At 38.5% G+C, this 16,775-nt stretch overlaps 1 protein-coding gene across 1 annotated transcript in view; it reads left to right on the top strand.

Annotated features, from left to right (window-relative positions):
• The window catches only part of ENDOV (endonuclease V), an 84,346-nt gene that overhangs the window by 19,288 nt on the left and 48,283 nt on the right, over window positions 1-16,775 (top strand). The window contains exons 3-4 of the mRNA XM_044677169.1: window positions 10,568-10,702; window positions 11,334-11,373. Of these exons, the coding sequence (XP_044533104.1) occupies window positions 10,568-10,702; window positions 11,334-11,373 (175 nt within the window). The remainder of the gene's footprint in view (window positions 1-10,567; window positions 10,703-11,333; window positions 11,374-16,775) is intronic.

Genomic DNA, 16,775 nt, shown 5'->3' with positions numbered 1-16,775 from the left:
AAGGCAAATTTAAAAATTATAAGTTTTCTTTCTTTCCCCTCTGTATCTTATTTACCTTTTCATGTTTCTCTCGATTTTTGTGGTTGGATATCAAACTTTCCATTTAGCCCTGGTCTTTTCTGTGCAAATACCTGGAATTCTTCAATTTTGTTGAATGCCCATACTTTCCCCTGGAAATATGTAGTCAATTTTGATGGGTAGTTGATCCGTGGTTGCAGGCCCAGCTCTCTTGCCTTTCTGAATATCATATTCCAAGCCTTGTGATCTTTTAGCGTGGAGACTGCCAGATCCTGTGTGATCCTGATTGGTGCTCCTTGATATTTGAATTGTTTCTTTCTGGCTTCTAGTAAGATTCTTTCCTTTGCTTGGAAACTCTTGAATTTGGCAATTATATTTCTGGGTGTTTTCTTTTCTTGATTGAATGTCGCAGGTGTTCTATGAATCCTTTCAATGTCTATATTGCCCTCTTGTTGTAGGACTTCAGGGCAATTTTGCTGAATTATTTCTGTTAGTATGGAGTCCAGGTTTCTATTATTTTCTGGTTTTTCTGGAAGACCAATTATTCTCAAATTGTCTCTTCTAGATCGGTCTGTCACTCTCTCATTGAGATATTTCATGTTTCCTTCTATTTTTTCAGTCTTTTGACTTTGTTTTATTTGTTCTAGTTGTCTTGAGAGATCATTAGCTTCTAGCTGCTCAATTCTAGCCTTTAGGGACTGGTTTTCAGCTATAATCTTCCGGTTTTCGGCTATGATCTTCTGGTTTTCGGCTATAAGCTTCTGGTATTCCTTTTCAATCTGGTCATTTCTGGTGTTCAATTTGCTTATCAGTTCATTTGGTTTCTGAGCCTCACTTTCCAGTTGCAAGATTCTACCTTTTAAACTGTTATTTTCTTGCTAGATCTCTTCCATTTTCCTCAAAATCTCAGTTTTGAACTCTTCCATAGCTTGTGAGGAGTTTTCCTTATTTGAGGAGGGTCCGGATGCTTGTTTGTTCTCCTCCTCTGTTTGCTCGGTTGTCTGGATTTCACTGTGTAAAAGTTGTCGAGTGTTAAAGACTTCTTTTTCTTGTTGTTAATCTTTCTCTTCTGAACTTCCTGAGACTGGGTAGCCATCATTAGCCCAGCAGCTTCTCAGGTTTATCCTTGCGCTCAGGGTCTGTCCGCAGTCAAGCCACCTGGTGGATCCCCTTGCTTGATCCTCTGCTGGAGGTTTTTTTTACAAGTCTCAGGGCGCTGCTTTCACAGTCGTACACCCGTCCACGCTGGTTCCCCACTCAGGGTTTCAGAGCTTTAGCTCGTGGCTGTGTCTGCCTCCACCCACGCCTCCTAGGAGCCTGAGCTCTGAGCCTGCCTGAGCTCTGCTCCCGCGCTCTGCGCCCTAAGCCCGCGCTCAGATTTCGGATGCGTTCTTTGACTTTTTGGGGTCCCAAATCTTGCTGCTCTCAGGAACAGGCCCCGGAGCTGCCAATGACTCAATGGGGGCCCCAAACTTGCTCTATTTCTTTTTAGCTGGCTTCGGTGCTGTAGGTGTTGTGTGTGGAGGGGGTGGGGGTGGGGTGGTTGCTCAGCCCGCGATTTAGTGAGAGCTGTTTCACCCCTTTATAGCATGGAAATGCCTCGATTCCATGTACCTTCCACGCTGTGCCCTGTTGTGGGGTTCCTCCGTTCGTCTGGACTTGTTTTTATGTTCCCTTGAGGAGTTTTGTGTGTTTCGGTCAGGAGAGGTTAAGAGCTGCTTCTTACTCTGCCGCCATCTTGACCCGGAACCCCTGGATATCTTTTAATTGTCAGGAATGTTTTCTTTATATAAAACTTAAATCTGTCTGTCTGCAACTTTTTTCCAGTTCATACTTCCCTGAAAAATATTATGACCATTCTCCAAAAGCTCTTCCTTCTCTTCTCCTCTTAATCTCCTGTCACTGAGATATTTCCTCCACTATCTTCTCCTATCTTTTTGTATCAGATGAAAAGGTAGTCCTCCTTGCCAAGTTTATTCCCTCTATCTGCCCCTTTGATCCCATTCCCTTATGTCTTCTCTAACAGATTGACTACACTATCATTCCATTTCATTCTCATTTACCCTAAATCTTTCCTTGTCTACTGGCTTCCTAACTGTTGCCTACAAATATACTCCTATCTTTTTCATCCTCAAAAAACTTTTGATCCTACTATTCCCTGCTACCATTGTATATCCTTCCTCTCCTCAGCTAAATTCCTTGAGAAAGCTTCTACAAGTGCTCCCACCTCATCCCTTCCCACTCTGTCCTAAATCCTCTCCAGTCTGGCTTTCTACCTAATGATTCAACTGAAATTGCCCTCTCCAAATTTACTAATGCTCAACAACAATCTAGCAGCTAATTTTAAGTGCCAGGCACTGTGCCTAGGCCCTGAGAATTCACATACAGAGTATGAAAGACTTTACTCACAAAGAATTTACCTTCTCATAGAGGAGAGAAGTATACAAGTAGTGTGTGTCTGTATACACACATTCACATACATACACATATATAAAATCAAATATAAAGGGAATAAATACAAATGATACCTAGCAGGTTAGTACAAGGTTACTTGGGAGAGAGCACTAGCAATTACTGGGATCAGGAAAGGAAGAGAGGGCCTCTGAGGTGGAGGGAAGGAGAGATCACATTCTAGGTATATAGGAGAACTAGAGGAAAAGTGAGGATAAATAAGTAAGAAACAGAGAGGCCATGTGGGAGGTGAAATAAGGCCTAATGAATCTGGAAAAATAAGTTGGGGTCAGGTTGTGTAGGGCTTTAAATGTTAAATTGAATAATTTATATTCTATTCTAAAACAGAGATTCTTAATCTAGGGCTAATGAACTTAAAAAAAATCCAGATAACTGTATTTTGATAGAATCTGTCATTTGTAATGATGTGTACTTTAATGTATTTTTAAAAATTCTGAAAAGGCTTCACGAGACTGCCAAAAGGGATCTATTAGACAAAAAAAGGTTGAGAATACTTGCCCTGTGTTTCCAAAGGACCAATGATGAAAAATGCTATTGACTTCCAGAGGGAACTGATGAACTCTGAGTACAGATTGAAACATACTTTTTAACTTTCTTTGGCTTGCTTTTTTTTTTTTTGCAACAGAGATATAATAGCTATCATATAGCTTGCCTTCTCAATGTATGGGGCTAAGGGTGGAAGGAGAGAAAAATTTTGCAACTCAAAATTAAAAAAAAAAAAAGAAATATTAAATAAAAAAGGGAGGGAAAAAAAGGAATGGCTGCCCTAGTTGCCTAGGAAGCCATTTGAGTTGATTGAATAGGGGAGTGACACAGTAGTATCTATACTTAAGGAAAATTACCTTGGCAATAGAGAGTTTAAGATGGATTAGGGTGGATAGAGAGTTGAGGCAGGCAGATCAATTAGGCTGATGTAATATAATATAGATGAGAGGTAATGAACCTGAATTAAGGTAGCAGCTGATTAGAGGGAAAGGATCAAATGTGGTAGAAGAAGAAATGGCAAGGTGTGGGAACCAACTAGACATGTAGAGTGAAGGAGAGTGAGGAATCAAGAATAATGCCAAAATTATGAATCTGGGAGACTGGAAGAATGGTAGGGCCTTCAGTAGCACTAAGAAAGTCTAGAAGAGAGGAAAGATTTTCAGGAAAGATAATGAGTTCAGTTTTGAATATGTTTCTGGGATAACCATTTGAAATGTCCTCTATGTGGTTGGTGATGTGGGACTGAAGCTAAGGGGAGAGACTGAGACTTGATATATAAATCCAGGAAGTATCTGCATAGAGATGATAGGTAAACCCATGGAGGCTCACCAGATTAACAAGTGTAATGAAAGCGTAAAGAAAGAGACTGGAAAGGAACCCAGAGAACCCTTGAGAACAGCTACAATGAAGTTGTGTGATGTGATTGAGGAGCCTGCAGAGGAGACTAAGAAGGAACAGTTAAGACAGGACAGTGTTGTGTTCCAAAAATTAAAAAGAGAGTATTCAATAGTATCAACTGCTATAGAGATGTCAAAAAGGATGACAACTGAGCAAATAAAAAAAAGCTATCAGATTTGGCAGTTAAGAGTTTGTTGGTAGTTGTTTTTTTTTTTTTTTTTTTAAATTTTTAAACCCTTAACTTCTGTGTATTAGTTCCTTGGTGGAAGAGTGGTAAGGGTAGGCAATGGGGGTCAAGTGACTTGCCCAGGGTCACACAGCTGGGAAGTGTCTGAGGCCAGATTTGAACCTAGGCCAGTCTCTAGGCCTGACTCTCAATCCACTGAGCCACCCAGCTGCCCCTGGTAGTTTTTGATATAGCCGTTTCACTTGAGTGAGGTTAGAAGCTAGATGGCAAAGGGTTAAAGAGTAAGTGAGAGTGGGAAGAGGAAATGGAAGCAATAAGTATATATAGTTTTTTTTGAAGAAGTTTAGCTGATCACACAAAGAGCTAAACAACTAGAGAAGTATTAGTACTTATGAGTAGGCCAACCCAATATAGTAAAAATGATAATTCTATCAAAATTAATTTACTTATTGTCATACCAATTTAAACTACAAAAGAATTATTTTGTAGATCTAAAAATGATAACAAAATTAATCAGGAAGAACAAAAGGTCAAGAATATCAAGGGAATCAATAAAAAAAAAATATGAAGGAAGGTGGCCAGTACTGGGCAGTACTAGTTTTTTGGTTTTTTTTAAACCTTTACCTTCTATCTTAGATCAATACTATATATTGGTTCCAAGGCAGAAGAGTGGCAATGGAGGTTAAGCAACTTGTTCCTGTCACCCAGCTGGGAAGTGTCTGAAGCTCTCAATCCACTGAGCCACCCAGCTGCCCTGTACTATTTTTCAAACTGTATTACAAAACTTTCTGATTCTGGCTAAAAAATAGAGTGGTAGATCAGTGGAATAAATTAGGTACCTCGTATACAGTAGTAAATGACCACAATAATCTAGTATTTGAGAAATTTAGAGAATAACAGGCTAACATCTCACACTATATACCAACATAAGGTCTAAATGAGACCATAATTAAGACATTAAGGGTGATATCATAAGTAAATTAGGGGAGCATGAAAAATTTTACCCTTTAGGTCTATGGATAAAGGAAGAATTTATGACCAATCAAATAAGAGATAGAGAGGATCATGGGAAGTATAATGAATAGTTTTGATTACATGAAATTAAAAAGTTTTTTCACAAATAAGATCAGTGAAGCCATAATTATAAAGAAAGTAGGAAACTGGAAAAGAGTTTTTATAGCAAGTTTCTTTGATAAAGACCTCATTTCTCAAATCCATAGGGAAGTGAGTCAAATTTGTAAAAATAAATTACACTTTCATTGTGGGAAGATGGCAGAGTAAGGTGTGAAGCTTCCTTGCTCTCCTACTACCCCTCACAAATAACCAAAAACAATTCCACAGAATCAGTACTAAAAGCTACAAAAACAGATAAGAGATGGGAGTGAAGCTGAATAGTCTGGGACAATTAGGAAGAACAGAGTAGAATCAACAAAGTAACCCCTGGAGGGCAGGATTGGCAACCTCACCTTTTTGCTGAGTCCCAGAATCAGTAGGCTGTGGGCCCAGGGAGCACCTGTGTCTACTTAGGCCTTGGTTCTAGAGACTTTGACTGGCCTACAGCTGGGGATTAGGGACCTTTGGAAAGGTGGGCCAATTTGAGGGCAAAGGGAGAAGAAAAGAATGACTTTTGGGAAGGAATGTGAATCGGAGAGGTATTGGTCACAGGAAATTGGACATCTGAAGAGGGATATAGCAGAAAGAAAGAGGGGGACAAACAGTTAGGAGGAACAGAGTAGATAGAGATAGCTAGTAATTATGACTGAGTATAATGGGATAAATTCACCCATGGGAAGAAAATGGATAGCAGAAGGATCAAAAACCAGGACCTGACAATGTGTTGTTTACAAGAAACACACTGAAAATGAGAGACACACATAGAGTGAAGGTGAGGGGTTGGAACAGAATATATTGTGCCTCAGCTGATCCAGAGAAGGCAGGGATAGCAGTCCTATGAAAAATTGGGGCTAAAATGGATATATTGGAAGGAATGAACAAAGTAACTATATTTTTATGGGAGTGGAGGAGTGCTGTGGATAATGAGGCATTATCAATATTGGACCTGTATGCACCAAGTGATATAGCATCCAGATTCTTAAAGGAAAAACTAAATGAGATACAGATAGAAATAGATAACAAAATAATAATGGGAGAATTTAATTTCCCCCTCTCAGAACTAGATAAATCTACCTCCCCCAAAAAATTAGAAAGAAGTTAAGGAGATGAATAGAACCTTAGATAAGTTAAATATGATAAATTTCTGGAGAGCTCCCCTCCCCCACATGAGATTAGTAGTAGATCTAAGGCTGAGTGTACACATAGTTCAAACATAATTTCTGGTGGTACAAAAATGGTTTAGAGAGCATAAATATTCTGCAAAAATCTTGCTTTTATACTCATCAGACTATGGAGCTAATCCTGCATTCCTGAGGGGTTTTTGGCTTTGGAACAAAATTTCCACTGGGTATGACCAAGCTGGAAAGACTTAGTTTTGGAAAGAGTTTGGTTCTAGCAACAGATTGTGTCTGCTGCCTATGACCAATCTAGCTAAATATGTTCCTGGTAGTATATGTTAACTAAGAACCAGATGAATTAAAGTGATCAAATGGAATACTGATAGGAACATAGTGAAACAGGCCTAATATTACATTGCTAGGGCATCTGAATTTTTTTAGAAAACAAGATGGAAATATACATTAAGAGCATTAAGGCTATTCATACTCATTGACCTTGGGATCTCATTAATAGGAGTAGGCCCTAAGGACATTATTGAGATGGTAAAAAGCTGTGTATGCGTGAAAATATTCAAGGAGCAGAATCAGGAGAACATTGTACATAGAGACTGATACACTTAAATGTTAATGGACTTCTCTACTAGCAGCAATGCCATGATGAAGGACAATTCTGAAGGACTATCCACATCCAGAAAAAGAACTGTGGGAGTAGAAACACAGAAGAAAAACATTTCCTTGATCACATCTCGAATGGGATATGATTGGGGATGTAGACTCTAAATGATCACTCTATTACAAATAGTAATAATATGGAAATAGATCTTGATCAATGATACATGTAAAACCCAGTTGAATTTCTTGTTGGCTACGGGAGTGGGGAGGGAGAAGGGGAGGAAAAGAATATGAATCATGTAACCATGGAAAAATAAACTTAAAAAGCCAATTAATTAATTAAATAAATTAGAAGAATAAAAATAGCCACAAAATCAAGAGAAAAAAGTAAGTAAAACAAATTCAAAGGGAACTCAGGGGGCAGCTGGGTAGTTCAGTTGAGAGCCAGGCCTAGAGACGGGAGGTCCTAGATTCAAATCTGGCCTCAGCCACTTCCCAGCTGTGTGACCCTGGGCAAGTCACTTGACCCCCATTGCCTACCCTTACCACTCTTCTGCCTTGGAGCCAATACACAGTATTGACTCCAAGATGGAAGGTAAGGGTTAAAAAAAAAATTCAAAGGGAACTCAAAAGTAAAGGATGTTTATATTAGCACACATAATTTACATATTTTTAAACAAACTAAGCAATGTGGAGTTTGCCATCTTGCACAGTTTTTTTTATGTATTTGTTTAGTTAAACGTTTTTATTGGTGGTGATGGTTAAGTATATAATAAAAAATAAATGAAAATTTTAAAAAGCCACTCACCAATTGACAAATGGTCAAAAGATATGAATAAGCAGTTTTCAGAAGAAATCAAAGCTGTGGTCATATGAAAAAATTCTTTAGATCACTTAATTAGAGGAATGATAATTAAAACAACTCTGTGGTACTACCTTTACCCATCAATTTGGCTAACATGACAGAAAAGGAAAATGACAGATGTTGGAGGGGATTTGGAAAAACAGGGACACTGATGCTCTGTTGTTAGAATTGTGAACTGGTCCAACCATATCACTTCCTGCCCCTACCTTCCCCAATTTCAATAAACTCCAGTGCCTCCCTGTTACCTCCAGCATCACATCCAAAATGTTCTATTTGGCCTTCATAGCCCTTCAAAATCTAGCCCCTTCCTACCATTCTAGTCTTCTTACCCTTTACTTCTTCGATCCAGTGACACTGACCTCCTGACTGTCATGAGCCATCTCTCATCTCCAGGCATTTTCTCTCCTTGTGGCCCATGCCTAGAATACTGTTCCTCTTCATCTCTGCTTACTGCCTTTCTTGGCTTCCTTTAAGTTCTAACTAAAATGCCTCTTCTTAAATGTTCTATAATTCTAGTGCCTTCACACTCTTATTTTCTTCTTATTTATCTTGTATATAGCTTATTTGTACATATTTGTTTGTTTATTGTGTCCCTCATTTTATTGTAAGCTCCTTGAGGGCAGAGACTGACTTTTGTTTCTTTATATATATAAATATACACACACACACACACACATATATATATATATATATATTTATATCTTTAGGGCACAATAGGTGCTTAATAAATGTTTTTTGATTGACTATTTTGGGCCACACTTAGGATTGTTGTGGGTCTCTCTTTTGGTATTTAAAGCTCTTTACAGCGGTCCCTTCTCACATTTCTGATCTTATACTTGAAACCCTGGCACATACTCTATATTATACTGGCTTACCTGCCTTTCCTTTCCAATGACATTCCATCTTCTCTGTGCCTTTGTACTAGATTGTTCTCCTTCTCCTCAGCTTCTTAGTTTCCCTGGTTTCCTTCAAGACAGCTCAATAGGAGAGCCCCTTTGTTCTCTAGCTGCTATTGCCTTTCCCTTCACCATTATCTTTCATCTAGACTATATCTTGTATATATTGTATTATTTATATGTTGATTCTCCCATTAGACTATGAGCTTCTTCAGGGCAGAAACTTTTTATTTTTCTTTGTATCCCTAGTGCTTAGTATAGTGACTGGCATGTAATGAATGAGAGCTTGTGGATGGATTCCAGAACATAATCATGATATATTTTTAAAGATTGCTTATTCCTTGTTCCCCTTGAGTTTTCTCTTTTTCAGACTGAACATCCCCATTTCTTCACCTAATTCTCAGTATGGTTCTAAGGACCTTCCCCATCCTGGCTTCCTTCTTCTGGATATTTTCCAATTTGTCATTGGTCTCTCTCCCAAATGTATTGTCCAGAACTGAATATAGTAGGATTAGATCTATCACTTTCTAGATATTCTACCTCATTATGGCCTAAGGGTCTATTAGGTTTCTTGCTCCATATCACGTTGTTGATTCCTATTGAATTTGTAGTGGACTAAAACCCCCAGGTCTTTTTCACAATCTAATGAAAGGCATCTGCCACTGCTCTCTCATTGTGTTCTCATAAAATTTTTTATCCAACCCATTTATGCTAAGCAAATTTAATCTCATTAGATTCATCCCCGTTTTTCTAGCCTGCTACTCCCTCCCACCATCCCCTACTCTGACATTCACTAGCTTTTGTACTTGTAAGAAAATCACTTAATCTTTCTGAACCTCAATTTCCTTTCCTGTAGACTTTGGAATTATGCTTGGATTACCTTACCTCATAGGAATATTGTGAGTAAATTGCTTTGTGTACCTTAGAATATTCTATTAATTTCATTTCTAAATATAGTTTAAAATATTCTTTGTGTTTTCTCTAGCACTTTTCATAAGATTTGGTTTATTCTGTATTCCTCACCCTACTCTCACAAATTTTTGCTACTTTTTTTTAAAACCCTTACCTTCCATCTTAGAATCAATACTGTTTATTGGTTCTAAGGCAGAAGAGCAGTAAGGGGTAGGCAGTAGGGGTTAAGTGACTTGCACAGGGTCACACAGCTAGGAAGTATCTGAGGCCGGATTTGAACCTAGGATCTCTAGGCCTGACTCTCAATCCACTGAGCCACCTAGCTACCCCTTGCTACTTTTTCAAAAAATATGTATCCTTTGTTATGTATCCTTCCATGTTTCATCTTAAACCTGAACTTATCATAGAGCTTCTTATCTACATGATTTTCTTAAGATTTCTTTGCTTTTTATTCATTAGAATTGTAAAGAACTGTGTTGTAGTAATTTATTTTTCAAAACCTATCTATTTTGACCCATCTCTTTTTAGTATTTCTGCCCTGGGTACTGAATTTTAAAAATATTTTTGAACTGTATTTCCTGAGGTCTAAGGTATGTGTCTTCTGTCTGGCATTCCCATTTTTTATTATTACAAACTTTAAAATGATGTGGTGGCTTGCCTTCCAAGGCACTTGTCATTTCCAATCAGTTATCATCACTATTATTATTTTGCTATCATCATAATATTATTATTATCTGTATCTATAGCCACCAATTGACTTCTCACTTAGTTGACTAGATTGAGGATAGCCAGGAGGGGCTAATACCTTGAAGGCCTTAGTTAGGGAATAATGCTCAGAGTGACCTAAAACAGTAAGCTTTATAAGGTTGATAAAGGTGAAGGAAAGACCTGGAGTAGGAGGAACAATTCTCTTTCCCCTCCCTTAAAGTGCCTTCACTTGGCTAGTGTGTTCAATGACTTCTTTAATTCATTTCCTCCCCACATGTGGCAGGTATTATATGAAGAACATCAGATGGTTAACCTAACAGCTCCCTATATATCTGGTTTCTTGGCATTTCGAGAAGTTCCTTTCCTGGTAGATGCTATTCAGAGGCTACAGAAGAAGGAACCTGATCTCATGCCCCAGGTGCCTTCTTCTAAGAATGTTTATTCCTTTCCTTACTTGGGAGTGACAAGGGGGAGGATGAAGGGGACTGCTATTTAAAAGAGCTTTGTGGGGGTGGGGCAGGAGAGGGACCAGCCCTGGGAAGAAAAGGGAAAATTTCCCTCTGCCATTCTGTGTTCATAAATTTGGCCCTTCTTCTTTGACCTGAATCTTAGAGCTTCTTCCATGGCAGGGGATTCAATGGAGGCTAGTGCTAGTACTAGTACTATGAACTGGCTCCCAAAAGTAAGTTTGGAGAGCAAAATTCTGATAGAATGGCCTAGGACAGTTATGGGGCAAACTACAGCCTGTGGGCCAGATTCGGCTCCCTGAAATGTTCTATCTAGCTGCACAACATTATTCCTAATCTGACGAATACAGTGAGTAGGATACAATACAATGAAACTTCAAAAGAGTTGCCTCAGAAACAGACTGACAGATGAACATTTCCTTTCCTTTGACCCCCTCTTTAGAAAGTTGGCCCATCACTGGCCTAGGATATGGAATAGCTAGGAATAAGATATGGAAAAAGTTTAGGGGTTAAAATCCTTTTTCCTGTTGCTCCTTAGAACAGCTCCTGACCTGGTGATCATGTATCCTGTGTTTTTTCTAGGTCCTTCTTGTGGATGGAAATGGGGTACTCCATCACCGAGGTAATCCTAGAATTTAAGGAAGAGGGTTGGGGAAAGGGAATGGTGGGATAGGAAAGAGTGGGGGGGAATTATGACTTTCTTCTTCCCAGATGGACTCTGCCTCTGTCTTTGAAATTCATCTTCATTTTGAACCCTTTGTCTGGCCCATGTCTAGCCTGATAATAGTTTTTGGATGTCAGAGAATCGGCACATGCACAGAGTAATGTCGTGTTCCTTTCTTTACATTTCTTTATTCCCTCCATGCCTTGACACACATACCCCCAAAAGATACGTTATATTCATTCATCCAACAAATATCTAACAAGCATACTTCTGTGGTGAGTATTCTCCTGGTAAGATACATGCCATGTAAAAAGAGGGAGAGAATAAAAATAAGGAAAGAAAAGTGTGATCAGGAAAGGCTTCATAGAGAGGTGAGCAGACCCTTGTAGGAAGACAGAGATTTTAAGGGGCAGAAATAAGAAAGTGTGTTGTAGGTATAGGAATTAACAAAGGGAGATGAAATGTTAAGTTGAAAGGATTAACTGCTAGATCAGTTTGACTGAAATGAAGTTTTTGAAGGTGAGAAATATAAGGTTGAAAAGGTTGGGATCATATTGAAGAGAGCCTTAACTGTCAGTCTGAAAAGTTTGTATTTTATCCTGTAGGAAAGAGAGCCAACACAATTTTTTTTGTTTTTGTTTTTTTTAATTTTATTTTTTAGATAAATTTTTTTCCATGGTTACATGATTCATGTTCTTACTCTCCCCTCCCCCCATAACTGACATGCATTTCCACTGGTTTCTTCATGTGTCATCGAACAAGACCTATTTCCATATTATATTTTGCATGATAATAAATATATAACCCAGATCAAATTGCTTACCATCTCCAGGAAAGGGGATGTAAGGGAGGAAGGGAAACAATTTGTATCTTATAACTTCAAAAAAGCATATGTGGAGAATTGTTATTCCATGTAATTGGGAAAATAAAATACATTTTTAAAATTAAAAAAAAAAAGACCTATTTCCATATTATTGATAGTTGCATTGGTGTGGTCGTTTTGAGTCCACATCCCCAATCATGTCCGCATCAACCCATGTGTTCAAGCAGTTGTTTTTCTTCTGTGTTTCCTCTCCTGCAGTTCTTCCTCTGGGTGTGGGTAATGTTCTTTCCCATAAATCCCTCAGAGTTGTCCTGGGTCATTGCATTGCTGCTGGTACAGAAGTCCATTACATTTGATTTTACCACAGTGTATCAGTCTATGTGTACAATGTTCTTCTGGCTCTGCTGCTTTCACTCTGCATCAATTCCTGGAGGTCTTTCCAGTTCACAGAGCCAACACAATTTTTAACTGTTACATTACTTTCCATGTCTGGTCTCTATATGATGTGCATGCTCTTTAAGAGTTTTGTAACTACATGTGCTAACTTTTTGCCATGCATTCTCTTGTTTGCTATAGAAAGTATATATGTGTAGTAGCTACAATACTAAGTTGATGTCTTTTTCATTTTAACATTAGAATCCTTGTGAAAGTTTAGCCACCCTCCCCTGGCATAAATGCAAGAATTCAAGGAGAGAAAGCAATAATTCCTTAAAGCAAACACTATAACATTCTCCCTCAAGAAGCAAGCTTCAAAGCTGCCCCTTTGGCATTGGCTAAGCTAATTAGAAACAAGAAACAAAAAAACCCCATACTTATCAAGGAACTTAGTTTTCTATCCACTTACACAGTTTTATTGCTTACTGATATCCCTAAATTATTGAGATCTCTTCCTGTTTCCATATTGTGATAATGTTCAAATCAATTCAAGTGAAGTAGTTTTCTGTGGAAAAAAATAGGAAAAAGAAAGAAAGGAAGGGCAGAAGATGATGATAATAATCCAGCCAAAAAAAAAATGGTTGAAAAGCTTCTGTCATCAGGTAGAAGAAGAAGCAGGAGAGAACAGTGCCATGGAAGCCATGGGTCAAAAGAATGTCCAGGATGAGGTAGTTAATAGCATCAAAAGTTACCAAAGAGTCATGAAGATTGAGGACTTAAAAAAAAGAGATTGAATTTAGAAGTTGAGATCTTGGAGTAAACAGTTTCAGTGTTGTGGTAGAATTGGAAATTGGAATATAAAGGGTTAAGTGTGTGGTAAAGAAGCAGAAGCTTTGGGGGCAGCTAGATGGTTCAGTGGATGGAGAGCCAGGCCTAGAGACAGGAGGTCCTGGGTTCAGATTTGGCCTCAGATACTTCCTAGCTGTGTGACTCTGGGCAAGTCACTTAATTCCATTTCCTAGCCCTTACCGCTCTTCTGCCTTGGAACCAATACAGTTATTGATTCTAAGACAGAAGGTAAGGGTTTAGGGGGAAAAAAAAAGAAGCAGAAGTATTGAATATAGATAATGTTTTCTAAGTTTTGGGCAGTGAAAGGGAAGAAGGTGAGCTATGGATGAACATCACACACTTTTGGACTTCCTTGGTTTTGTAGAACTGTTATTTTTCTCTTTTTTTATCCTTTGTAATTAGGACAATTCTCTGGGTATGGGGAAGTGGAATACATTGGGAAATGAAATGATGTAAAAACAAAATATCTCAATGTTTTTTTATTTATTTTTTAAACCCTCAACTTCTGTGTATTGGCTCCTATGTGGAAGAGTGGTAAGGGTGGGCAATGGGGGTCAAGTGACTTGCCCAGGGTCACACAGCTGGGAAGTGTCTGAGGCCGGATTTGAACCTAGGACCTCCTGTCTCTAGGCCTGACTCTCAATTCAATGAGCTACCCAGCAGCCCCAATGTTTTTTTTTTTTTTTAAATTTTTTTTAACATTATTATTTTTTTTAAACCCTTGTACTTTCGGTGTATTGTCTCATAGGTGGAAGAGTGGTAAGGGTGGGCAATGGGGGTCAAGTGACCTGCCCAGGGTCACAGAGCTGGGAAGTGGCTGAGGCCGGGTTTGAATCTAGGACCTCCTGTCTCTAGGCCTGACTCTCACTCCACTGAGCTACCCAGCTGCCCCCTGTTTTTTTTTTTTTAAACATTTATTAATGTTTGTTTTTAACATGGTTACATGATTCATGCTCCTACTTTTCCCTTCACCCCCCGCTACCCCCCCAATCATGCCAACGCACATTTCCACTGGTTTTATCACGTGTCCTTGTTCAGGGCCTATTTCCAAATTGTTGTTAGTTGCATTGATGTGGTAGTTTCGAGTCTACATCCCCAATCATGTCCGCCTCAACCCATGCGTTCCAGCAATTGTTTATCTTCTAAGTTTCCTCTCCTGCAGATCTTCCTCTGAATGTGGGTAGCGTTCTTTACCATAAATCCCTCAGAGCTGTCCTGTGTCATTGCATTGTTGCTGGTACAGAAGTCCATTGTATTCTATTTTACCACAGTATATCAGTCTCTGTGTATAGTGGTCTTCTGGCTCTGCTCCTTTCGCTTTGCATCAGTTCCTGGAGGTCTTTCCAGTTCACCTGGAACTCCTCCAGTTTATTATTCCTTTGAACACAATAATATTCCATCACCAGCATATACCACAATTTGTTCAGCCATTCCCCAATTGAAGGACATACCCTCCTTTTCCAGTTCTTTGCCACCACAAAAAGCGCAGCTATAAATATTTTCGTACAAGTCTGTTTATCTATGATCTCTTTGGGGTACAAACCCAGCAATGGTATGGCTGGATCCAAGGGCAGGCATTCTTTTATAGCCCTTTGAGCGTGATTCCAAATTGCCAGCCAGAATGGCTGGATCAGTTCACAGCTCCACCAGCAATGCATTAATGTCCCAATTTTGCTACATCCCCTCCAACATTCATTACTCTCCCCTTCTTTCATTTTAGCCAATCTGCTAGGTGTGAGGTGATACCTCAGAGTTGTTTTGATTTGCATTTCTCTAATTATTAGAGATTTGGAACACTTTCTCATGTGCTTATTGATACTTTTGATTTCTTTACCTGAAAATTGCCTATTCATGTCTCTTGCCCATTTATCAATTGGGGAATGGCTTGATGTTTTATACAATTGCTTTAACTCCTTGTATATTTGAGTGATTAGACCCCTGTCAGAGTTTTTTGTTATAAAGATTTTTTCCCAGTTTGTTGTTTCCCTTCTGATTTTGACTACATTGTTTTTGTTTGTACAAAAGCTTTTTAGTTTAATATAATCAAAACCATTAAATTTACATTTTGTAATTTTCTCTAACTCTTGCTTGGTTTTAAAATCTTTCCTTTCCCAGAGATCTGACAAGTATACTATTCTGTGTTCACTTAACTTATTTTTAGTTTCCCTCTTTATATTCAAGTCATTCACCCGTTCTGAATTTATCTTGGTGAAGGGTGTGAGATGTTGATCTAAACCTAATCTCTCCCATATTGTTTTCCAAATTTCCCAGCAGTTTTTGTCAAATAGTGGATTCATGTCCCAAAAGTTGGGCTCTTTGGGTTTATCATACACTGTCTTGCTGATGTCATTTACCCCAAGTCTATTCCACTGATCCTCCCTTCTGTCTCTTAGCCAGTACCATATTGTTTTTTTTTTTTTTTTTTTTTAACCCTTGTACTTCTGTGTATTGTCTCATAGGTGAAAGATTGGTAAGGGTGGGCAATGGGGGTCAAATGACTTGCCCAGGGTCACACAGCTGGGAAGTGGCTGAGGCCGGGTTTGAACCTAGGACCTCCTGTCTCTAGGCCTGACTCTCACTCCACTGAGCTACCCAGCTGCCCCACCATATTGTTTTGATGACTGCTGCTTTATAATATAGTTTAATATCTGGTACTGCTAGGCCCCCTTCCTTCACATTTTTTTTCATTATTTCCCTTGATATTCTTGATCTTTTGTTATTCCAAATGAAATTTGTTATAGTTTTTCCTAATTCAGTAAAGAAGTTTTTTGGTAGTTTGATAGGTATGGCGCTAAATAGGTAAATTAATTTGGGTAGAATGGTCATTTTTTTTATGTTAGCTTGTCTTACCCATGAGCAATCAATGGCTTTCCAATTGTTGAAATACAGTTTTATTTGTTTGGAAAGTGTTTTGTAGTTGTTTTCGTATAACTGCTGTGTTTGTTTTGGTAGATAGATTCCTAAGTATTTTATATTGTCTAGGGTGATTTTAAATAGTGTTTCTCTTTCTACCTCTTGCTGCTCTAATGTGTTGGAAATATATAGAAATGCTGATGATTTATGTGCATTTATTTTCTATCCTGCAACTTTGCTAAAGTTGTTGATTATTTCCACAAGCTTCTTAGTTGATTCTCTAGGATTTTTTAAGTATACCATCATATCATCTGCAAAGAGTGATAGCTTAGTCTCCTTATTGCCTATTTTGACACCTTCAATTTCTTTTTCTTCTCTAATTGCTACTGCTAGTATTTCTAGTTCTATGTTGAATAATAGAGGTGATAATGGGCATCCTTGTTTCACTCCTGATCTTATT

Source organism: Gracilinanus agilis, chromosome 4 (genome assembly GCF_016433145.1).
Source record: "Gracilinanus agilis isolate LMUSP501 chromosome 4, AgileGrace, whole genome shotgun sequence".
Taxonomy (NCBI): Eukaryota; Metazoa; Chordata; class Mammalia; order Didelphimorphia; family Didelphidae; genus Gracilinanus; species Gracilinanus agilis.
The sequence above is the reverse complement of the archived record's forward strand: the minus strand, read 5'-3'. Positions and strand labels throughout refer to the sequence as shown.